The sequence below is a fragment of the Protopterus annectens genome, chromosome 11.part0 (assembly GCF_019279795.1).
Source record: "Protopterus annectens isolate FY-2018-M chromosome 11.part0, PAN1.0, whole genome shotgun sequence".
Lineage (NCBI taxonomy): Eukaryota > Metazoa > Chordata > Ceratodontiformes > Protopteridae > Protopterus > Protopterus annectens.
This window is the reverse complement of record NC_056745.1, coordinates 434,877,616-434,902,673: the sequence shown is the minus strand read 5'-3', so window position 1 is coordinate 434,902,673 and position 25,058 is coordinate 434,877,616. Positions and strand designations below refer to the sequence as shown.

The following is a 25,058-nucleotide window of genomic DNA, read 5'->3' as shown; positions in this document are numbered from 1 at the left end:
TGCTACACATCAATACAAGCATGAGTATCGTTGTGTACATGGGAACTTACTGAAAATGATGACATCATAGTATGCATCAGTACAATCATGAGTATCGTTGTGTACATAGGAACTTACTGAAAATTATGACATCATGGTATGCGTCAGTACAAACATGAGTATCGTTGTGTACATGGGAACTTACTGAAAATTATGACATCATGGTATGCGTCAGTACAAACATGAGTATCGTTGTGCACATGGGAACTTACTGAAAATGATGACATCATGGTATGCATCAGTACAAACATGAGTATCGTTGTGTACATGGGAACTTACTGAAAATGATGACATCATGGTATGCATCAGTACAAGCATGAGTATCGTTGTGTACATGGGAACTTACCAAAAATGATGACATCATGGTATGCATCAGTACAAGCATGAGTATTGTTGTGTACATGGGAACTTACCGAAAATGATGACATCATGGTATGCATCAGTACAAGCATGAGTATCGTTGTGTACATGAGAACTTACTGAAAATTATGACATCATGGTATGCGTCAGTACAAACATGAGTATCGTTGTGTATATGGGAACTTACTGAAAATTATGACATCATGGTATGCATCAGTACAATTATGAGTATTTTGTGTACATGGGAACTTCCTGAAAATTTGTTTACCTATGATTAGTAGAGAAGATGAATGCAACATCAAGGAGGCTGATCTTTGCAGGTTACCTTATCCAGGAAGAACATATGTGTTATGTACTGTGAAAGCAGAGCTCTCTAGCACTGATGATACAGTGGCAGAGAGATAAATGTATATGAAGCCTGGAAACAGTTGTAATAACTGCACTTCTAAATTGTGTACATCATGTAAATAAATAAATAAATAAGCCTCTCAATCTCTGAGCATTCAAAAATAGCACTTGTCTTTAAACATCATAGAAGATGGTCAGAAAGAGGAGCACATTCCTATATTTCAAAATAAAAGGTCTTTATTTACTAGACCCTATATATTTAGTGGGAGTGAATCTTTGCATAGGCTAAATTTGTTTATTTTTAATGTATATCTGCATAGATAGATCTTATGAGGAACATTAGTAATCTAATAGGAGAATGGGAAATCTAAGGGCCAACATTATAGGAGTTGAGCGGTATGCATTGGAACCTCATAGCTAAGGTATTTTTTGAGAACAGATGCATGCTCGTATATGTTTTTTCTAGTTACTGAGAATTCTGTTTTGAGTTACAAGGGGAAAATGGATGAGGAGGAACATAATGAGTTTAAATCAATCATCACCAACCTTAAAACAGCAAACAAAAAATTATAATTGTATGCTAACCAGTATGTGTTTTTATGTATGTGCGTGTGTGTGTGTGTGTGTGGTTGTGTGTGCATCAGTATGTATTTATATATGTCTAGATTATCAATGAATTTGTTTTGTTGAGTCTAAAACTATAGACAGCATACTTTAAAAGAGATTCAAACTAGTAACAACTTGGATATCTTATGTTAGTGTAAGTTTCTGAATTCCTGTAAGTCTGAGCCTTATTTTGTTGATCTGTGACTAGATGTTATCCACATCAATAAAACCTTATCTAAAGTCAGCTGTGGAACTGGTACAAGAAGGTCCATCTTCATCAGCCAGTAGGACTGAAACCACATGCTTTCAAGATAGCTTGGCATCTAAAACTTTCACAGTCTACTACTCCTCTGTTACCCATAATGCTCTGCTAGCTATTGGCCAGCCCATATCTCATTTGCTACTCATATAGTTTGCACTGGGGATAAAATGGCCTCAGGCTATTTCACATTTAAAATGATTATTTTATGAGAAAAATCTTTACATTTACCTTAATTACCTTTATATTCTAATTCACTTTTTCTAGTACTACGTCTCCCTTTCAAAGCACTTGGAAAGTGTGCACATCAACAGACTCTAGCTCATACAATAGTCTGCTTTCTCCAATCCAAAGTGGCTTCAGGCCAGCCTACAATGCCAACACTGCCCTACCATCATTCCTCAACACTGCATATGAAACACAGCCAAGGTGCAACAAATGTAATGTTTAATGAAAAACATGTCATACACACATATATCTGTATCACACACACATTAGTCTGTTGCTAGACAACTGGCAGTAACAAATAACATGCCTCTTACCTCTTTGAGGTAGCAGGAAATGCCTCTCAGGGCTGCTGTCATGGCAGATGGTGATGCCAGCTAAAAAAGAGAAGTGAAGACCAGTCAATAGCCACTAAACTGATATTTTCCACAATAATTGTCCCTCTGCACAACCTAAGTATACTGTTGTCCATAAAGATGTTCTTGGCCTTTTCTTACTATGAGATTATACAGACTCTTTTGTCTCTTTTCAAGTTCAGTTTTTAATCTATGCACAGAAGAGTCACTGGTTCCATCCTTGGGAATGACACACTGTGGACACGGGGTCTGAGAGATGCTTAATAACAAGAAATTGCTACCTGAAGCACAAACCATCCAGGTTATAATGCAAAACCATAGACAACACACTTCCTGAAATTAACAATTTGTTAAGTTTGAAGTAATTGAACAAAATGTCCAAAAGGATGTTTGCTATAGAATGAAAGTGAATATTGTGATGGGAAAGATTTCATTATTTCATTTAAATAATACAGTCCACGAGGACTGCATTATGATCCATAAAAAAATGTGTTTTCAAAGTAATATTTTGAATACTGAATTTATATGAGAATGCAGTTTACTTTTTCAGTGAGCTGGCTGTGCTAATAACTGAAATAGTTCTGTTGTGACCCCTTTTATTTTTCTTTCTTTCTTTATTTATTTTGCTGCTTACTGGCTGCACTTTACATATGCTGTCTTTGTACAAGATCTTAGTGAATAGTAAATTGGTTAATTTCTGATCCAGAAAAAATACAAGCTGTGATACCTCTGACAAAATTATAGCTGCTCTGTACTAAATTTCCATGTGATTAGTACACTTTCCCCTTCTATCTAGTACTGTAAACATTTAACTAGTTACATTTCTTAACTACCTACTCTTACTTAATCCTGTCTTTCCACTATTTACTGATTTCAACCCAAGTGTCAGCCGTTGTCTTCCTTTTTCTTCAGCATTGCCTCATAGTTGCTTTTTTTTCAAACACCTTTATTGGATTATCACTTGTGACATAGGCAGATTTATATTCCTATGTACTCCTTTCTGCTACAACCCATACCTGTCAACCTCTTAGCCCAAGAAATTTGGGCAAAGTCTAAAACAAAGGGGAGACAAAGTCCCAAAACTAGGAACAGATTTTAAATATTGCTGTTATAAACTTAGAAAGTTGCTAAACGAACAGAATATGTGTTCTGAAGGATCTGAAGTCTACAACTCAAATGCATCTCATTATTTAGTGACCAATCCTCAGTGATTTGCCAGAAAACCACAAATTTAATGAGGAACAGACCAAAAATATGAGTAAAAATCTAAACTTTCTGTGGAAATCTGGACAGTTGAAAGGTATGCTACAACTAATGCAAACCAACAACAGGAAACACACAAACCCTGTAAAATTCAACGAACAATGAATATGAGCAGAGAAAACAGGCAAAATTATGATGAAATTTATGAATATTTATGAGGCTGATGTCGTTGATCATGTGCCTGATGATGTTATTTAAATGAGTCAGGAAGTAATGGCACTGTCTGATGAAGTTTTGGAATTATGCAAGATGAAAGTGCTCACTATTTCGTTAATAAAATATATTTTGCCTGTTTTCTCTGCTCATATTTGTTGTTCGTTGAATTTTATGAGGTATGCTACAACCTTATACAAATGCACAGGCCATCTATTATTTTCGCTTCTTCTTATAATCACAAATTGTATGATCCAAGGTTAGCATTAATCATCTGTTACAGTTGATTATGTATGCAAAAATGTATATGTAACTAGGATAAAAATATTCTATACAATGTGGAATATCTAAATATTCTGTATATCGTCTATGTATAAAAATGCTGTATCTTTTCTGCCTGGGCCTCTGCTAAAAAAAAGGTATCTATACCAGTTAGACTTTCCCAGTCAACAAAGATAAATAAATAAATAAAACATTTTCTTGAAAATGTGTGGAGTAGAATACAGATAACAAGTCAATCAGTGCTGTGGTTTATAATGTCACTTTGAGTTCTTGTATGCTGCAGAAATGCTCTTTATAAGATTTCCCAGAATTTATTTTATTTCCCAAGATGTAAGTACTTCCTATCATCACAGTCAAACGGTCTCATCATATGCTATTTTTATCATGGCATATTAGTGATATAACACAAACAAAATGGTGAAAAGACTGAGTTAAAATAAACCAGAACCACAGAAAACTCAGGCACACTGGAACCAATAAAGGCAATTATAAATAAATAGTATAAACCAGACACAGTCAATAAAAATGAACTGCAGTTGTCCACCAATGACTAAATATTTTAATAACAAAAAGATTAAGTGCTGAATTTTCTGTGATATTAGTGATATAAAAAACCGATGAAGGAACAAATGTGAGCAATCCTGACTGGCACATTTCCTCAGTCATGTACAAACAGATATTATATGCATTGGAAAGCAAAACAGCTAAACTTTTATATAATACCATATTAATTTAGCATGTAGCATGTCCCACCTTTTTGTAAGTACAGTGCTAAAGCAGAAATACTGTTTCTATTATTCTAGAATTTTGGCTGCAGGAACCATGTCTTAATGTCATATGTGTCAGCACGACTTGGCACATACACTTCCCCAGGCTGCTAATTTCTCCTCTTCTATCCCATAGTGCACTGACTTCTCCTGTCTCTTCATTTCTTTCCTACAGCAAAAGAGTAAAGATGTAATGAGTGGCCTTAGGCTGCTTTTTAATTAGGAGACAATATGGATGTTTTCCATTTTTTATTTCTAAAAATTTCCTTATTTTATCTTAGAATTTTTCACTTTTGTATGCCTTCTTTTGGCTGAAGAAGATCCTTCTGGGTCGGTTCTACTTCTTATAATACCTGTTTTCTTTTGCCCATTTCTGCAGTGTTGACATCTGTCAATAAATGCACAATTTGCAAGCAGATTCTATCAAGGGATAAACATTTATGATGCTTAATATGTTTGGGCTGTGGGCCCAATATTAAACAATGCAGTTTCTTTTTAAAGTTAACAGTATAAGTAGTTGGAGGAAAGCACTAGAATATCATGGCATGCCCCATAGGCTCCTCCTTTGCACTGAGTAAGAGCCTCTGAGACCTAAGAAAATTAATTCCATTTCTTTTCTTCTACTAAAGGAAACCAAAATGTAAATTATATCAATATGAGAACTATAACTGTACTTTTTAACTCATTTCTGGAGGTCAAAAAGTTGAGAAAATTACCAGAAACCAGACTGCAAGCTGGGTTTGTGTGCCCGTATTGCTATATACCCCACAACTAGTGCTGAAGATTAAAACTCAAATGCACATCATTATTTAGTGACTTCAATTCTCAGTGATTTGCCAGAAAACCACAAAAATCACAGATCAATTCAGTGCAAACTTCACCCCCCTCTCACCCCCTAAAGGGCCCATCTCAATACCAAAAGATTGCCAAATTCCAGTAATAACGGCCACAAAGGTAAAAAAACACACTCTCCAAAGCGAAGAGCATCCATGGGACCAAACGACATCCTAGGCTGTGTACTACATGAACTACAAAATGAACTGGCACCTCACCTAAGCATCATGTTTAATTATAGCCAAACCTCAGGCTTTGTGCCCACTGAGTGGCGCACAGCTACAGTTATCCCACTCCACAAGGGGGAATCCACCTTGGATCCAGGGAACGACTGCCCCATCAGTCTGATGAGCTTGATCTGCAAGGCCATGGAATGTATTATCATGGAACTTATAAACAAAGACATTGGCAACCTTCAAACACTGGACCCCACGCAGTTTGGGTTCGTGAAGGGCCAATCTTGTCTCCTGAACCTGATTGACTTCTTCAAATCAGTCTCCAGAGCCGTGGACAAGGGAAAGGTGATCCACACAGCCTATCTGGACCTCACTAAGGCCTTTGACACCATCCCCCACTCTGAAATCATAGATAAACTTACTAAGCTGGGCATTAATCCCTACATCACTCGGGTTTCCAACTGGCTTACTGACAGAACCCACACTGTAAAAGTAGCTGACTCCAAATCCAGCTCCAGACAAGTGACAAGTGGCGTACCTCAGGGTTCAGTCCTGGGACCACTCTTGTTTGGCATCTACTTCTCTGAAGTACAGACCAACACTAAGGGACTCTGGCTAACAAAGTTCACAGATGACTGCAAACTGGGAGCCATTATTGAATCCCCAAATAATGTGGATATTCTACAAAACGGCCTTACAGAAACAGATGCTTGGTGCAAGAGCCATGAGGTCAAGCTCAGTGCCAGTAAATGTATAGTTAATCCCTTTGGGAAAAAACATGTACCTGTGAATTACCACATTGGTGTCAATACATTAAACACTGAAAGTGTGATAAGAGACTTAGGGACACAGGTGGACAGTGGTCTCACCTTCGATAACCACATTGTCACAACAGTCAGGAAATCCTTCTATGTGGTACACCTCATCACTAAGGGCTTTTCATCCAGAAAAAAGGAGGTCATTGTCCCACTGTACTCATCCCTCATTAGACCCATTATACAATGCAATGCCCTGTTTTGTATGTACCTCTCAAGACGTCTGCAACAACTGGAAAAGCCACAGAAATACCTCACTGAAAAAATCACAGGCCTAAAGCAGATGCCCTATGCTGACTGTCTAAAAAAACTCCACCTATACTCTTTTGCATATCGTCTACTCAGAGGTGATCACTGCTTAACATACAAGGCCATGTCAAACCCAGAGCTGTTGGACATGCTACACTTAAAGAAATCCCAATCCCTCAGAGACACACGCTCCAGGGATCTAAACCTGGTCATCACAATGAACAAAACATGCTGGAGGGAATAGGTTCCTGACCTAGAGACTCCCCAGACTCTGGAACAGACTGCCCATACATGTCAAGCAGAGCTCCTCTTTGGCCCTCTTCAAAAGGAACCTTGATGATTGGATGGGAGATAGGAAATTCACCCCGGGGATCACGTCAGTTGCCCTGTTAGGCAGGGGTTCAGGGAAGCAAATACTGTGGGAAGAAATAGTCAGGGAATTGTTATGGCTAGGGTTGTATAGGCCCAAGGGACGATAGCCTAGTACCAACCTATGAACCTATGAACCTATTTAATGAGGAACAGACAAAAAATATGAGGTAAAAATCTGAACATTCTATGTAAATCTGGACAGTTGAAATGCATGCTACAACCTTATACAAATGCACAGGCTATCTCATATTTTTTCTTCTTCCTATTGTCACAAATTGTATGAAGCAAGGTTAGCATTAATCATCCTTAATGACAGAACCAGCTCCTGCACTGACTTTCCCTTCCCCTGTGAGCAGATGATATTTTCTACTTTGTCTATGATTTACTAGCAGCAGATATTCCCCTGTGAGCAGACGATATTTTCTACTTTGACTATGATTTACTAGCAGCAGATATTAAGAGGCTGGAGTCTGACTCTTTCAGTTGAGTATAGACTGTGTTCCAAACAGATGCTGGTCACCAGACTTCTGTAATCTAATGGTGCGGTCCAGTAGAACTGGCCTCCCTGATGTATCTGTTTATATGACACTGGCTTTGCAGGCGTCTCCATGCCGTGCGTCAGTATTACAGGTGTCAATAGTGAACAAGTCGGTGCAAACAGCAGCAGTGGGGTAGGTCCCTGCCCTCAAAGGTTTGTCCCACTGGTGGTGTTTTTTTTTTTTGTATTCACACAGTACTAAGTTTAACCAAGCATTGCTCCTATACCACACTACATGATGAAAGTTGACCTTACCACTAGCCAGACTACAGTGTTTTCCTTCTAAGTGTCTCATACGTGTTATTTCGAGGGTCCCACCTCTCTGACAATACCAGTTCCACTAGCATCTCTTCTTATTTTTACCCTTCTTTCCATGCTTTTCCTCAGACCAGGTGGACAACAGAATCCCTCTCACATTTTCAGTCAGTGGGTCTGTTGAGGCCAAGTGACCACAGAAGAGTCTAACAAAGTCCCGACACTTGGATCCTTCTTTAGGGCTGGACCCCTTTCTGATGATGTGAATGAGAAGGATTAGTCTTTCTTTCCTCCATAGGACTCCACATTTGAAGGGATTCAGTGGCTAATGCGGAGGGGGGATGAGGGGAGCTATCTTGTCTCAAGTTGTGCATGAACCCTCCCCAACACCATGGTCTAATTCTGCAAAAGGCCGATATTATGTTTGCTGTGAGACACTCCCATTACAGTGTAACTGTTTCCACAGTGGTCCTGAAGAGGTAACATGCATCAACATTCCTTGGGCAGAAAGTTTAGGGCTCCAGACAAATTTGGCAAACATGTGGTTGTGTCTTCCACACTATTCCTAAGGGCAAGAACTATAAGAGCTTCAGTTTCAGACTAATACTATGGATGAAAAGCAACATTCTGTAGAATGAATGCATGATAGTTCTCTTGAGATCTTCAAAGCCCAGTTGTCCATGACTACCATTGCTGGCACCCTATTTGACCAAACTCAGTGGGTGAAGCTACCACAGTGGCATTATCCAGTACTGCTATATGACAGCACTCTAGGCTCTGCTATGCTCTCAAAATACTAAGACATCCTTTATAGATTCCTCCATTTTGTAGGCTCTGCTGTTTGGACATGAAAATCTTTGACAGGGAAGGGTCTGACCTTTATGACTGCAGAGGTCCGAGTTTAGCCTTCACAGTCCACCTGTTGTGGGATACAGAGGCATCAGCAGCTTTTGTTTCATAGAAGCCCGTATCCCCAGTAATATGATTCTTTTTAGCTTTCAGTGGATATATCCAGCCTGGATTTAGCAAGGATGCTGGCCCTGAGGCTATGGTCCTCATTGTTTTCATGGTGGTCATGTGCAGCTTAATGGGGACTGACAGTACTCCTGTCTTCCACCTCATCCGTATTTACATGTTTTTAACAAAGCAGCATTAACAACCCTTAATAGGCATAATGCAAACTACATTAAATAAATCAGTAAAATTGAAAAGTAAGCTACTAAAAATAGCTAATAAACATGTTATAACTATAATTGCACAGATTACTTCTGTCAATAAAGCTGTAATTAAAAATAGATAAGCAGAAAGTGTTGGATAGATGAATGAAATAAATGCAAACTGCATTAATGCAGCAGCCTAAATGGATCAGACCATCTTTCATTAAAAGGCAGCTCAAATTAAACTGTCTTTAAAGATCTGCAGAAGGCCACTGGGGAATGCTTTCTTAGCTACAACTGAAGTATATTCCACAAGCCCAGTGTTCAATATATAAGACAATAGCAACCAGAAAATCAGAATGCATCCATGGAACCACCAGCAGCCTCTAGGCAGCAAAGAGTATTGCCAGAGGCAGGCAATATTGAATTGTAAACTCCCTAAGGTAACTGGCATCCACGTCACATGCAGGTAAATATACAAACTCCAAGATTTTAAAGAAAATGTGGAACACAGTGCATGAGCCACTGAAAACTCCACATTAAATGGTGTAATGCCAATAAGCAGTCTAGTGGTACCATTCTGGACAATCTGTAACTGGTCAGCTTTCACAGTGGTACCATTCTGTGCAACCCGTAACTGGTCAGCTGTCCCAAGTCTCAGTTAATGGGCACTACAGTAGTCCAAATAGGAACAGACCAGCATATGAACACCTTTAGAGGGCTCAGCTTGAGTGGATAAGTTGATTGAACCTGGAAATAGTCTTTGGATGGAAACATGATTTCACCATAGGTGTGACTCAGTCCTTAAATATCAGCCTGTTGTCCTTGATCACACTTACATCACACACCTTAGTCACACCTTACTCACAACTTCATGCTTATTTCCCCATGGGAAATTTATGGCAGGAGTGGTGGAGCTAAAGAATCCTTTAAAGTAGCATGAACTGCAAGGCCTCAGGTTTTGATGTATTTAACTTCAATAGATTAAGTCCATCTTGTCCTGAGGAAATGAGAGGTAAAATTCAATGTTAGTAGCATAACAGTGGTATGTTAAACCTCTTCTCATGATGCGATCCGCCATTGACAGTATTAACATCCTTAGGAGTAAAGGGCTCAACTATGGCCATTGAGGGAATATGTAAACCACTTCTGGTCTGAAGAAGATAAACTACATTATGATCACAATCATTCAAGTAGGTTGCCATGGTTACTTATGTCATATGCTGTAGAAGGATCCATTAAGGCCACTACAGAGTAAACATACTGATCTCTAGCATTCAGTAAGCCATTTACTATTCAAATAAGTGATATCTTGGTATTGCAGAAAGAATGAAACCCAAACTGGTATGGATCCATGAGCCTGTTAACTGCAAGGCAGGACTCAATGTGTGCAAAGACAACTTGGTCATTGACAGCTTTCTCAGTAAAATTGCCTAGAAAGGAATAGTTACAGATTTGGTGGAAATTTTACATCAGGGTCCAAGGACAGCTTCTGAAGACTGGGATGACACAGGCCTCCTTTAAGGCAGTTGGAAATACTACAGACCTTATCTAGAGCTCCAGTATCTGATAAATTATTGTACCTAGCACATCCATGTTGGGATGTTCCAGAATGAAGGGGCATGGATCCAACCCGTAAGTCATGAACCACATGCTTGAAGTCACATTTAGGAACTCAGCATAAGACTATCTAAGACAAACAATCCCGGCCAGGGAATGGAGCAGTGCCCACTGGGTTCACATGAGGAAATGCAGACCTGATAGTGACAGTCTCATTAGTGAAGGATCATGCAGTCACCTCACATTAATGCAAAGTTAAGGCTCATTACATGGTGAGGCAGGTTGAACTGTACAATGTGTCAATCACCTGAAGCAGTATGGCCATTTTGGTATCCTCTGCTGAGATATCCCTGGACAAATGCCTTCATGGGAGAGATCTCAGTCTAGTATGTTGTACGATGCTCAAACATTTCAAGTCTGTCACTCTACAGATCTGCACACCTTCAACAATGCTCCAGCCTTCACCCTTCATGTTTCAAGAGAGCACAGCTTTTGGTAAAACCAAGGTTCATGTTTCTCTAGAGAGATGGGGAATACATGAGTTTGGGATATCTGATAAAAAAACAAAGATAAGGCATTATTATAGTCTTCTATCTGGACTTCAAGGATGCAACACCACCTTTAGTAATGAACTAAAGGAATGAAAATAAAAAACAAAACAAAACATATGTTTGGTAACAGTGATCACATGTCTGACAGTGTTTGTAGAAGTAACACTTTTATACCTATTAGCAATCCTATCATTTCAGCTTTTGAAAAAGTTGTTGACAATGACATTTATGGTTTATATAGAACTAAATATAAAGGAGTATTTTTATAACTTAGCTAGTGATATCAAATGAAATGAAGAAGACAGTCAAATCCCCACACAGTATTTATTAAGCGCTTTCATCCACAGGTTTCAAGGACTTTATCAGATTCTGATGAAGTCCTTGAAACCTGTGGATGAAAGAGCTTAATAAATACTTTGTGGGGATTTGACTGTCTTCTTCATTTCATTTTATATTAATTTGCCAAGTATGTGCTTTGTGTGTTCCTAACTTAACTAGTGATCAATATGCTGCAATACATTCATTGTCTTTAAATAATTATATTATCATAAAACCTGCAGATAAGGGAGGTAAAAATTTTGTTATGCATGCCTCTTGATATATGTATAACATGCATAACATGTTAGATACTACTGATTATATAAAAATAACTAAGAGTTACATTACATAAATTATTAGTAAAGTAAATCTGACAGCACATGACATGTTTCTGAATAGTGAAATTTCTAAAGATGTTCTTGAATATTTATTAGTACCATCAGTAGTGATTCTGATAATTTACAGAATCCCAAAATACCTAAATCACTGCATCACTCACCCTTATGTCCAATTGTATCAGCTAATGGGTGGGTTACCGAGTCAATTTCTAAGTACTTAAAAAATCAATTAAAACCAGTTTTACAAACATCAAGAACTATAGTTAAAGACTACTGATTTCTTTCAGCAACTCTTTGAATAGTCTAAGACAAATAACATAATTAACTGTTATTTTGTTACTTTGGACACTGACTCACTTTTTATGTCTATTTCAAATAATGAGGGCATTGAATTCATCAGACAATATATTCTGGAGTATTCTACTTTAAGAATTTTAAATATTAATGTTATATGCACATTGCTTGAAGTAGTTTTAACTAATAATGATTTTATGTTTCAAAATTAATTTTATAGATAAATAAAGAGCTTATCCAATGGTATGCCTGTGGCAAATACATATGTCAATATTGTTATGAATTTATGGGAAAAAACTATATTCTTTAAGAGAACTGAAATCAATGTTTTCAGCAGATAATCTTCTACAAAAGATTTGTAGATGATTTATTTTTGATTTGGGATGGTCCACTATACTTGTAAGATGATTTTATATCCTACATATACACTACAACCAATTTTTTTTTTGGGGGGGGGGTTAAGAAAAAAGCCCATTATATCAGGATTGAGGTTTTAGATATAACTTTAAAGCACTAAGGGGCAGATAGAAACAACTTTGCACAAAAATGAAGTTAAAAGGAGTACCTATTTATTTCGTAATAGTATGCATCTGCCATTTATATTTGATAATATAGATAGAAATCAAATGACAGGAATAGCCAGACTGAATACACAAGATGCCAATATATTAACACAAATAGAAGAAATTACTCAATATTTTAATTCTAGATGTTATTAATCACACAAATTAGATCAACTCAAACATGAAGTAATAGAAGATAGTCTGACACTAAACCAATATTTTCTGAAAGTTACAAAAATGTAACTAAACATAAAAATAGAAATAGATGTTCTAACAATTTTAGATGCATATTAACGTATAATAGGAACACCCCTAGTATTATGAGTATCATTTAGAAGTACTGGACAATTTTATCACAATTGACAGAATTGAAAGACATAATTAATGAAGGACCAGGCTGTAGTTACAAAAGATTTACCACTTTAAAGAACAGACTTTGCTATAATGAGCAAAGAAAGTATGTTTATAAATTAAATATAATATGTACTTATAAATGTAATAATTGCATATTTTGTAAATATATACATACACAAAAAACAATAGCACATCCTTGAATTTACACTCCAAGCTTATGACACATGTTATATTAAGAAAGTACAGTTTTGTACCTGCCATAAATGTAGATGTTCGAGTGCTAATACAGCTGCAGTAATCACAGATGGGTTCTCTGCCATCAGGCGGGTCCTCGGTCGGCCGAATTCCAAAGTCTAGGTCCGGCGTCGGTTGTTGTCGCTTTCTTTCCTGACGTCAGTGCGACAGGGGTATATAAGACACAGCCAACGCCATTTTCTTCAGTCTTTCTTGCCCCAGATGTCAGGTACCCCCAGAAGGAAGGCAATACATAAATTATATATATAATCATGCAATGCAATATAATCAAAAATCAGTAGTTGCAAGCAAATACACCATAGAAGGATAACCCAATCAGGTTGTATGAGGAGGTGTTAGCCACTAGGCCTTTACCAAGAGGGGAAGGAGGGAGGGAAACCTGTACTGCAGCTGTATTAGCACTCGAACATCTACATTTATGGTAGGTACAAAACTGTACTATGTTCATCGTGCATACAGCTGCAGTAATCACAGATGGGTAGAATCCCAAAGCTACGCACAGGGTGGTAGGCACTAGGTGGAACTGGGAGGAGCCAGAATGCCCTGCAACACAGCAGTGGCAAAGCCTGCTCTAGTTTTGGAGTATAAAGGCAGGTGGTAGTGTTTTGTGAAGGTATGCACAGAACTCCAAGTGGCTGCCTCCAAAATATCTTTGGTAGGGACTCCTCTGAGGAAGGCTGTAGAGGTAGCTGTGGCCCTTGTGGAGTGGGATCTGATGCCTGTAGGAACAGATTTGCCATGAAAGGAGTAACAAAACCGTATGCAGTGGCCTATCCATTTTGAAATTGTCTGTTTGGAAATTGGCTTCCCTTGAGCTCCTACAGCATAGGACACAAAAGTTGTTCTGATTTCCTGAAAGGCTTTGTTCTGTCCAAATAGTAACGTAGCTGTCTATGGATGTCTAAGGAATGTAGCAGCCTTTCCCCTTTGTTTTGAGGATTGGGGTAAAAGGTAGGTAAGTGTATGGCCTGATTTAAAGCTACCCTGGATACTACCTTAGGCATAAATGACGGGTTGGTTCGTAGGGAAACCCTGTCCTGATGGAAGATGAGAAAGGGCTGCACAGCCATGAGGGCTTGTAGTTCGAAACCCTACGAGCTGAGGTAATGGCCAGAAGGAAAGCTGTTTTCCAGGACAAATATTGCAAATCTGTTGAGGCAGCTGGTTCAAAGGGAGGCAATGTTAATTTTTCTAGAATGTAATTAAGATCCCAGGCTGGTATTGGTTGTTTCCTTGGAGGTCTTATATTCTTAGCCCTCTGAGGAACTGTCTTAAGAGTGGGTGAGAGAATAAGGGTGGATCAGTGTTGTATTCTGCAGAAATGGCTGAGGCATGAATTTTGATGGAGGAAAATGAAAGTCCACTGTTCAACAGCTCAGCTAGATACTGTAATATCTGAGGCAAATTCAGTTTTCTAGGATCCTGGCCTTTTTCTCATTCCAAGCAAAACCGCTTTCCATTTTATGGAGTAAGCCTTTCTAGTAGATGGCCTTCTGGCCTCCAAAATGACATCCTGCACCTCTTTGGAGAGTAGGGTCTGTTGTGGTGTTAAAGAATTTTCCATGCAGTCAGATTGAGTGTTTTCAGCTGACTGTGAAGAGTTTTGTAGCTGTGCTGAGTCAGTAGAAGAGGCATTAGAGGTAGGGTACAGGGAGGAGTATGTGTTAGGCTCCTCAGGAGTGGGTACCAGTGTTGTCTTGGCCAGTCTGGAGCAATCAGTATCATCTTCGGTCTGTCTGCTCTTGCTTTCAAGAGCACCTTGGGCAGAAGAGGCAAAGTTGGGAAAGCGTAAACTGTCCATGCTGCCCAACTGAAAGAAAGGGCGTCCACTTTCCAGGCCTTTGGATGGAAGGTCCTTGAGCAGAACTTTGTCAATTGATGATTCCTGTGGGAGGCGAAGAGATCTATGTCTGGCCTTCTCCACGCTTGGATTATCTTTGTAAACACTTGAGGATGCAACTTCCATTCGTGTGGGTCTGTCATATTTCTGCTTAGATTGTCTGCCAGCGTGTTTTCCAATCCTGGCAGGTACTGTGCTTGAAGTTCGATTTGCCATTCCAGAGCCAAGTTCCAAAGTGACATGGCTAGCCTGCACAGGGGGTATGAATGTGTTCCTCCTTGTTTGTTTATGTACCACATTACTGTGATGTTGTCTGTTCTTATCAATAATTGCCCTGGATGCAGGAGGTCCTTGAAAGCTGTAATTGCATTTATCACTGCTAGCATTTCTTTTTGATTGATGTGAAGGTGCTTTTCCTTTTGGGACCATTTGCCCTGAATGCACCTGTCATGTGCGCCCCCCAGGCGTAGTCTGAGGCATCTGTTGTGATGACTTGATTTGCTTGAGGCTTGCAGAATGGAAGACCTGTGTTTGTTTGGCATGCTTGGGCCCACCATAGAAATTCCTTTTGCAAACATGGGATTATTGGTATTATTGTTTCCAAACTGTGGCTGTGTTGAGACCATAGGTTTTTTAGGTACCATTGAAGTTTCCTCATATGCAACCTTGCACATGGGATTAAAAGAATGCAAGATGCCATGAAGCCCAGAGCCTGCAGGATTTTCCTTGCAGTGAGCCTGGTACAATTTGCTAGTATTTTGAAGTACTGAGTTAGTTGACCCTGTTTTTCTGGCGTAAGATAGGCCATCTGGGTGTTTGTGTCCAAGTTGGCACCCAGGAAAGTTATTTTCTGAGATGGTGTTAGCCTGGATTTCTCTTTGTTGACTGTGTATCCTAGAGAATTCAATAACCGTGTTACATAAGCCAGATGTTCCAGAAGTATGTGTTTGCTGTCCGCTTGGATCAGGCAGTCGTCCAAATAAGGGTAAATTTGTATCCCTTGAAGTCTGCAGTAGGCAATTACTAATGCCAGGCATTTTGTGAATACTCTGGGCGCAGTAGATAAGCCAAAGGGCAATGCAGAGAATTGATAGTGGATTGAACCTGCAAGAAATCTGAGGTATCTTCTGCAGCTTTGTCTGATTGGGACATGCAGGTATGCCTCCTTGAGGTCCAATGTTACCAGCCAAAACTCCTTGCCCAGCATGGGAAGAAGCTGCTGTAATGTGAGCATCTTGAATTTTGGTACGAGTAGAAATGTGTTTAGGATGGATAAGTCCAAAATGGGTCTCCAGTCGGTTCCTTTCCTTGGTACCAGAAATAGAAATAAAAACCTTGACCTTGTTCGTGAGTAGGTACCTCTTGAATAGCTTTCATGTCCATGAGCTTTGAAATTTGTATTTGAGCCTCTGCCCTTTGATTGTGTGGCAGGTTCGGCATGCCTCTCATTTTTGGAAGAGTGTGAAAATGAAATCTGTAGCCTCTGTTTATAATGTCCAGGATCCATTTGTCTGTTGTGATAATATGCCAATTTCTTGTAAATAATGCCAGCTTTCCTCCCAAGGGTGCTGCCAGCTGAGACTTGCTTGGCATGAAAAGGGGGAAGTCATTGGGTTTGTTTCCTGTATTGTTGTGCACTGTCTTCGCCACCTCTTGGTGCTGGAGTTTGCCATTGTCTGCCTCTATATGATCCTTGAGATTGTCCTCTGCCCCTTGTGCCTGTATCTACCTCTTTGGGGCTTGTCCGTGGCTGGAAAGGACCAGTTTTTTGAAGGCCAATTTCTGCTAAAACGTGGTGGTTGAACCTGTAGAAAAGCTTTGACAGTTTGCATAGATTTAGCTTTTTCTTCCATTTTCCATAGTATCTCCTCAGCATTAGTACCAAATAGTACATCCTTTTGTAAAGGAGCATCTAGTAGTTTAGCTTTAACATGATCAGGCAAGGTTTGTTCCCTAAGCCAGGCATGTCTACGAATGACTGATCCTGTAACAGCAGCTCTACTTGAGGCCTCTAGGTCATCATAGCCACATTGTAAGGTGTGTTTACCCACTTGTTCTGCACTATGCATCATATCCTGCAACTCCTTCAAATCTGGTTGTTCAGGTTGTGACATTTTATTTCTTAATTGTGATAACAGAAACTGCTGATATTTAAGCATATGGAACTGACAATTTAAGGCCCTCATGGCTAGGGTGGCCGAGGTATATACCTTTTTTCCCCACCTTTCTAAGGATCTAGACTCTCTTTCAGAAGGTAGTGGATTCTTAGCAGTAGAGGCCTTCATACCCTTGGGGCCTTGAGAAATGGTTTCAGGGTCAGCATTATGGCTTTTGTAAAGAAATTGGTGAGAGTTAGGAACTCTGTAGTACCTATCAGGCTTGACTGGGGCAGGAGGCAGGGAATCCAGATTAAGGCAAGCCTCAGAGTAAACATCATCAAGTATGTCCAAGACAGGAGGTATCGCCAGAGGTCTGTGCTGAGGTAGCAAAAGAAATTCCCTAAGTCTTTTCTTGGAATCAGAAAAGTCTTGGCCTTCCCAATGGAAGTGTTCCCTCAAGGTATGCAAGGTTTCCCCAAAAGAAAAATCCTCTGGGGGAGATACAGAAGGAATGGACTGCTCTGCATCAGAATCTTCAAAAGGGGAGTACGAGTGTTCCTCTTTATCAGAATGTTCTGAAATAATGAAGCCCTGGTCAGAAGAGGGACAATCTTCCTCCACTCTGGGTCTCTTGTCTGGAGGGGGTTGGGAACCCCTGATAAGAGTAATTAAATCCTCAGCCATTTTTAGCATCTGCTTTTTAGGCATGGGGCCTGGAGATGGGCCCTGTGCAACAGGTCTCTTGGGATGCATGGCTGATTTGGGCTTAGTAAAGGCCTTTATGGAAAAGGAAGATGAGGGTCTAAAGACACCATGGGTGGAAGTGGACCTGTCCACATTAGGAGGCTCAACACTCACAGTGGCTTCGATGGTTGTAGTCTGGGTATGGGCCGAGGCACCTGCGGTCTCGGTTACAGAAGACACTGCCAAAGAAGTGTCGTTGGTAGTCAGGGGCTGCGTAGGCGCCTCGCTGAGAACCGGACCACGTGTAGCCGGTTTTGGTGTGGTGTCGGTGGAGACCGCGGACCTCGCTTGTCGGTCTTTGTCCTTGCATTTTTTGGACAAAACGGTAGTTGGAGTCTCCGACGACATTTTATAATCAAAAGCTTTACCAAAAAAGTGCTGGGCGAACTCCGCCCAACGCTTAATAGTGCGTTTATTGAAAGTAGCGCAAAAGCGACAGCCCGAGACGTCGTGGTCTGGGCCTAAACAAGGTATGCAGAGGGAATGGAAATCCTTATGCGGTATTTGCTTCCCACAAGAAATACAATTGTTAACTTTGTCTGACATCGGTCTGAGGCAAGAAAAGTTTCCCCAACGGGGTACTTAGCTTTAAAGAAGACTTCGGTTTCCAAATTTTCGTAATTTCAGGAGCTGGCCGACCGGCACTTGTGAACTGCTTCTGCTTCGGGCACTGCGCGGCAAAAAAGACTGAAGAAAATGGCGTCGGCTGTGTCTTATATACTCCTGTCGTACTGACGTCAGGAAAGAATGCGACAACAACCGACGCCGGACCTAGACTTTGGAATTCGGCCGACCGAGGACCCGCCTGACGGCAGAGAACCCATCTGTGATTACTGCAGCTGTATGCATGATGAACATCACTGTTTACATGGCCAAGTGTCGCTAATGTGGTGTGTTTTACATAGGTAAACCTAACCAGAAGTTAAAAGAAAGAATATGTGGCCATTTATCAGATATAAAAAGATCCATAGAAACAAATGCATTGTTTAAACACTTTAAGAATACAGATAGTGCACATTCCTTTGAATTCTCAATTTTATTTATAGTATTGGAAGATATTAGAGGAGGGGGTATAAGGAATTTAACAGGGAAAGAGGAGAGGAAATTGACCATCAGATTTAGGGAGCAACAATATCCAGGTCTTAATGAAGCATTTAGCATTAAACCGGTTTAAAAAATGCAAAAATTAAGTAAAATAAATGTTTCTTTAAATGTACTAAATGTTTTTAATTATTTAACTGTTTAAATCATGTGGTCTTTGTTTATTATATAAGATGCTGTCCTTAGCTCTTTTACTATTTTGCTTGATGAAGCATTTTATACAAAAGTTTTTACTTGCAAATCAAAGTGAGTTTTATATTTGATTTTTATACAACTTGTGGCTCTGGATCACTTTCTTTGCTTGTTTTACTTGTTCTTTGATGAGTCCAGATTTGATATACAGTGTACCTTTTGTTTTATCCTTTTTTATACCTCAGACAGGCAGTCAACATACAGAACTGATGAAAGCAAAAGACTTCTTAAAAAACTGTGACTCTTATGATCAAACCCCATAACTGATATCAAAAGACATCTGAAACTCTTCAATAAGAACCACACTCAAAAGACATGCAACTGATAGGCAGGACATTGTGGAGGGGAATTTTCAACCACTGCCCCCCTCCAGTCCCCCCCAAGAGGATGAACCACAAACAAGAGAATGCTTCTATCTGATGTATGCATTGGGAGTGTCTCAACAAAGGAAACTTAATTTCATTTTCTTTTATTTTTACTTATATAGAGCGATTTTCTAGGTCCAGCTGACTGATACTTAACAGTTCTATCAGAGCCATGTACTTGGTCAAACTGCATGCTTGTCAATGGAGGTCGCTGACATGAAGAAAATGTCCCTCTTCATGAAACGGAACAATATTGGAATTGCTAGGGTATAGGGGGAAATACGTTTGAGGAAACTTTGCCTCTGAAAAAATTCTTGACTGGCTAAATTAAATGAAAACCATTTTAACTGATTTTTTTGCATTCATAACAACTTTATTTCAGTTTGTTACTAGATGAATGAGTTGGTCACATGATCCTTTTCATTCACAACTTGGACTATAAGGCAGAGACAAATATGTTACACTCATTCAAAGGAACAGTGCAATGTGCTAGATATAAAACAGTGTATAAACATTACTTGTGTGCATGTAAGTAAGAATAAAAGAAAATTAACATTTATAAATATTGCTGTAACTAATATGAATATACAAGAATAAGTTTGGGGATTTTATTGTAGTAGTAATATAGTATGCTATTTTTGACTAACATATATCCTATCTGCTGAACTTATTTATAATATATGAAATATGTAGAAGGCAATGAAGACAATGATGCAAATATGTGTGAATTAAGTTTTTAGTTGGATTGGTGTGTTAACTGCTGGGCAAAAACAGTAAAGAATGGAGCGCTGAGTGGGTTATCCTACGTCTATAAAGCAGGAGTACTTCAACTGACTGTGTAGGCCTGTCTGTGAACCTCAGTTGAAGGCTTTGTTTACTTTGGATCGCTAACAGATATGCTTGTGATGGGTGAGCAGCTTGGGTACTCAGAAAGCTAGCTGTACTGAGTTGTGACCATGATAACGTAAGATAAATGTAAGTAGCCAAACTTCACCATTTTGAGACCTTAGAATGCGTTTTGGTATTTATAATCTGGTCTCAAATCAGGAACCATAGATCACAATTTTTTTTCCAGCAAAGCCAAAGTGGTTCATTTGTTCTCCGTAACTTCATTGTTTAGAAAATTGGTTGTGTTCTTTTTTTAAAGTAGCAATGATAATCGTGGTGTTGCCTACATTTTGTCTGATCCCAAATGGAATTTTAGAAACAGGGTGGTATTTTCTGTTTCTTAAAATTTTCAAGGCTTTACCTGCATCAGAGACTTGAATTGAACTTTTGCTGTGACTGGCATGTTGCTGAGGCTAGATTCATTGTTTACTGTGCTTCGAGGACTGGGTAATCCTTTGTTTGCATTTGTGAAGCTTTAGGCCTTTTCCTGAGCAATAAAACTGTTTGTTTTTCCTTATCCTGATCTCCTGCACTTGTTTCCTGACAGTTTATGGTTTCTAAGATCTGTTTTTGACAAGGAGGAAGACAGAAAGTGCTTAAAATGCTGTTGAGGGTGCAGATTTCATTGTGGCACTTCCGGGAGTCTGTCTGCAAAAGCGCTCCCCCATCGCGAGCATTTCACAGGACTTCCTGGTTTGGAAAACCGAAGAAAACTGTTTTAAACACTCTCTTGTTTATTTAACATTAAATAACACTGTTCTATAGTAATTTAAGCACATAGGAACTTGTTAGGAACTTCATTTATTAACTTTTAGTCAACATTTTGTAGTTATATTATTTAGAGAGGGTGCAGGGATTTAGCAATGTTTATTTAACCTGTCAGCATAGTTTTTAATGTTTTGTGTTATTTTTATTATTTTATTTAGTTAGAAGCTTGCTTTATTATGAAACTATTATAAGGTGAATGTATAACAAAGGATATTAACAATTTGCTGTCTATTTGCTTTAATATAGGGTTATATATTAGTATGTATTTTTTTTTTTTTAATGCATGTGGTTTATGTATAGATAGCTAATCCGACTACTAAAAGTGCATTATTTTTTTTTACTTTTTACATGTACTGTACTGTTACATTTTTAATTTGATTTCTTTAAATAGTAATTAACCAAAGAGATGTAGTTTATGGCAGTGTTTGTTAGGGAATGTTTAGTTTAGGCTTTGTCGTAGTGAAGTTAGGTTTTATAGGTCTTAATTGTGATACATGTGTGAAATTTTACATTGTGGTGTTTTTATATCTGCTTTTTCTTTTAAACCCTTTGTCATTCTATATTATACAGGACCTATACATCTCCTGGTCCGGGGTTAGAGTGGGTATGCACTGGTTGAGGATGGGATATAAGGATTGCTTCCAGATTATGTATGGTTTTGAATTTACTGTTTTTGTTTTTCTATGCTCTCTCTCCAAAACTTTCATTTTACAGTGAATCTTTGAAATGTGGGAAGTAGATTCATGGAACGTTAAAGGGCTCCAGAGCTTGAAGAAGAGGAAACTGGTGTTACATGTATTGTTGCAGGCTAAGGCGTGGTTTATCCTACTCCAAGAAATGCATTTAATGAATGATCAATGGGGTGATGTTAAAAAAAGAAATGGATTAGAGAAGTAGTAGTATCTGAAGGTAAGTCAAATAGTGCCGGGGTAGCCATAATTATTAAAGATCAATACAAGGAAAAGCTATTAGATTCTAATACAGATAAAAATGGACGGTGGTGCTATGTTATTCTTATGTCTAGCTTATTTGATAAACCTATTTTACTTTTAAATATATATGCTCCCTGTAATGATCAACAATTAGTCATAGCATCACTATATTCAATTTTAACACAATTTGATAGATATTATGTAATTGTTGGAGGTGATTGGAATACCTGCCAGAATCCGAAGTTGGATAGATCTTGTCCACAAAGAGCATTTAACAAGTATGCTGTATTAGCACTGAATGATCTTAAAGAAGACTTTCAATTATATGATCCATTTCACTATCTAAATAACGATAATAGTACAAGCAATTTTACCTTTTATTCCCCATGTCACAAAATGTGGTCCAGAATTGATTTCTTCCTCATATCAAGAGTATTGATCAATCTAGAACCTACAGTTATTGTACATGCCCGTTATATATCAGAGCATTCTAAAATTTCATTGAGTTTTACTAAGGGGGTAAAGGATACTTTGAGACAAAGAGGTTATAATTGGTCTCTTAATCCAAATTTATTGAATAAGGAGGATATAATACCGGAAATTACAAAGTACCTGAAAGACTTATTGATTGGTTTAGGGAAACAATAATTTGCCCCAGATATTGAATGGGCAACAGTTAAAGCTCAAATAAGAGGGACACTTTTGCAAAAAGCATCTTATTATAAAAAGATATTAAACAAAGATATTCAAACTTTAGAAATAAAAATTAAATTACTTGATCAAGAACTGATTAGGGATTTTCGTGAGCAAACAGAGGAGGAACTGATTAAATGTCAAAAGGATCTCTTTTTACTTCAGAATAGTAGATTAACATTTCAAGAATACAAGACGTTAGTGAGGTATGCCAATCATGTTCAAACACCATCGAGAGTGTTAGCTAGGATCATTAATCAAAAGAAACCAACCGTGCAGATTTCGGAAATACAATTTAATAATAAAATATATTCTAAAACTGAGGATGTTCTTAATATCTTTGAGAAAATATACACTAATATTTATGCTGGACAAAAGGATATGACCCCTAACAGGAATTATGAACAATTTCTACATTCAATTAAGTTTCCAACAATAGGAGAGGACATTCAAAATGACTTGGTTAAACCGATATCTGAAGAAGAAATAGTATATGTAATTCAGCATATGAAATCACATAAATCACCAGGTCCTGATGACTTGACAGTGGAATTTTATAAAAAGTTTGCAGATATTTTTGGTAAGATACTTTCAGTTGTGTTTAACTACATAATTAGGAATAAAATTAATGATCCACATCTTAACGCCTCAAAAACTATTTTTATACATAAAGCCAATTCAGATCCTCAAAATCCGGATAATTATAGACCGATATCATTAATAAATGTAGACATGAAAATTCTAACCTCTATTATAGCATCTAGACTGAAGAGAATCATGACTCATATCATTTCCAAAGAACAGACTGGTTTTATGGCAGGTAGACAAACCAGTGATAATAAACTCACATTACATACTATGTTAGAGCATGCTAAGCAAAATAATTTAAATATTTATGCCCTTATAATTGATGCCCAGAAAGCCTTTGATAGGGTTGATACAAATTTCTTGTTTGATCTTTTGCCGTATTTTAATATATCACATGAGTTTGTCCAAATGTTACAAATATTATATAGTAATCCCTATACTACATTGTATATTAATAAAAACTTCTCTAAAAGAATACAGATTAAGAATGGAACACCAGGGTTGCCCTTTGTCCCCTTTATTATTTAATATCTATCTTGAACCATTGTTTTTATATATTAAACAAAATGTTTATCATAATGTCCCAATAATTTATAGAACTAAAATATTAATGGCAGCTTTTGCTGACGATCTTAGCATTTATTGTGCATCTCCATTATCAGATACTGAAAAATTATTGAAGGCTGTTAATGAGTTCTCAAAAGTCTCTAATTATAAAATTAACATGAAAAAAACCAATATCTTCCCTTTAAAGACACCTAAACCCTTTTCGTTATTGCCCTTAGTGGGACAGGTATAATTTAAAGAAAATATTAAATATCTAGGTATTGAGTTCTCTACAGATATGAAAGACTTTTACAATAATAATATTAAAGCAATCTGGGAACAAATAATTTCGGATTTTGGGAGATGGAAAAATTTATGACTGCCAATGTTAGCAAAAGTTTCAATTATCAAAATGAACATATTACCATGATTACTGTATATTTTTAGGTCAGCCAATGTATTACTTTTGAAGACGTTTTTTAAAAAGATTCATAAAGAATTGGCTAAATTCATTTGGGAACCAAAGAAAACCAGGATATCTTATGATAGATTAATGACCCCAAAAAATAGAGGAGGACTGGAATTACCTAATTTTGAAATGTATTATTTAATTGTAAATTCTAATAGAATTTTAAGAATTGCCAATTATGATATAAATAATACTAAGTGGACACCACTTTGGGTAGTTCTGAATTATAAATATATTCTAAAGTTAAATATCAATCCTAAAGCAATACTTTTTTTAGGTAAGGATACGTTGAAATTCTATGGGATTATTGAACACATCAAAACGAACATATTTTCTTTACATAACTCATTTCATTCATTAGATTTGGTTCAACATATGATGGTTTTTCAACTCTTTCATAAGAATCCTAATTTAAAATTGAATAATCAACTAATTGATCTCAACAAGTTTCCATTGATAGTTAATCTAACTTTAATTGATATATATAAACATCTTGGCAGTTCGGCCAACCAAATAAGACAAGAACTTAACTTACCTAAAAAGTAT

The 25,058-nt window shown here is 37.9% G+C and overlaps 1 protein-coding gene across 2 annotated transcripts in view; it reads right to left on the bottom strand.

Annotated features, from left to right (window-relative positions):
* The window catches only part of DOC2A (double C2 domain alpha), a 1,042,537-nt gene that overhangs the window by 99,028 nt on the left and 918,451 nt on the right, over nt 1–25,058 (bottom strand). For both annotated transcript variants that reach the window (XM_044087933.1, XM_044087934.1), the window contains one exon: nt 2,155–2,214. In XM_044087933.1, the coding sequence (XP_043943868.1) occupies nt 2,155–2,214 (60 nt within the window). The remainder of the gene's footprint in view (nt 1–2,154; nt 2,215–25,058) is intronic.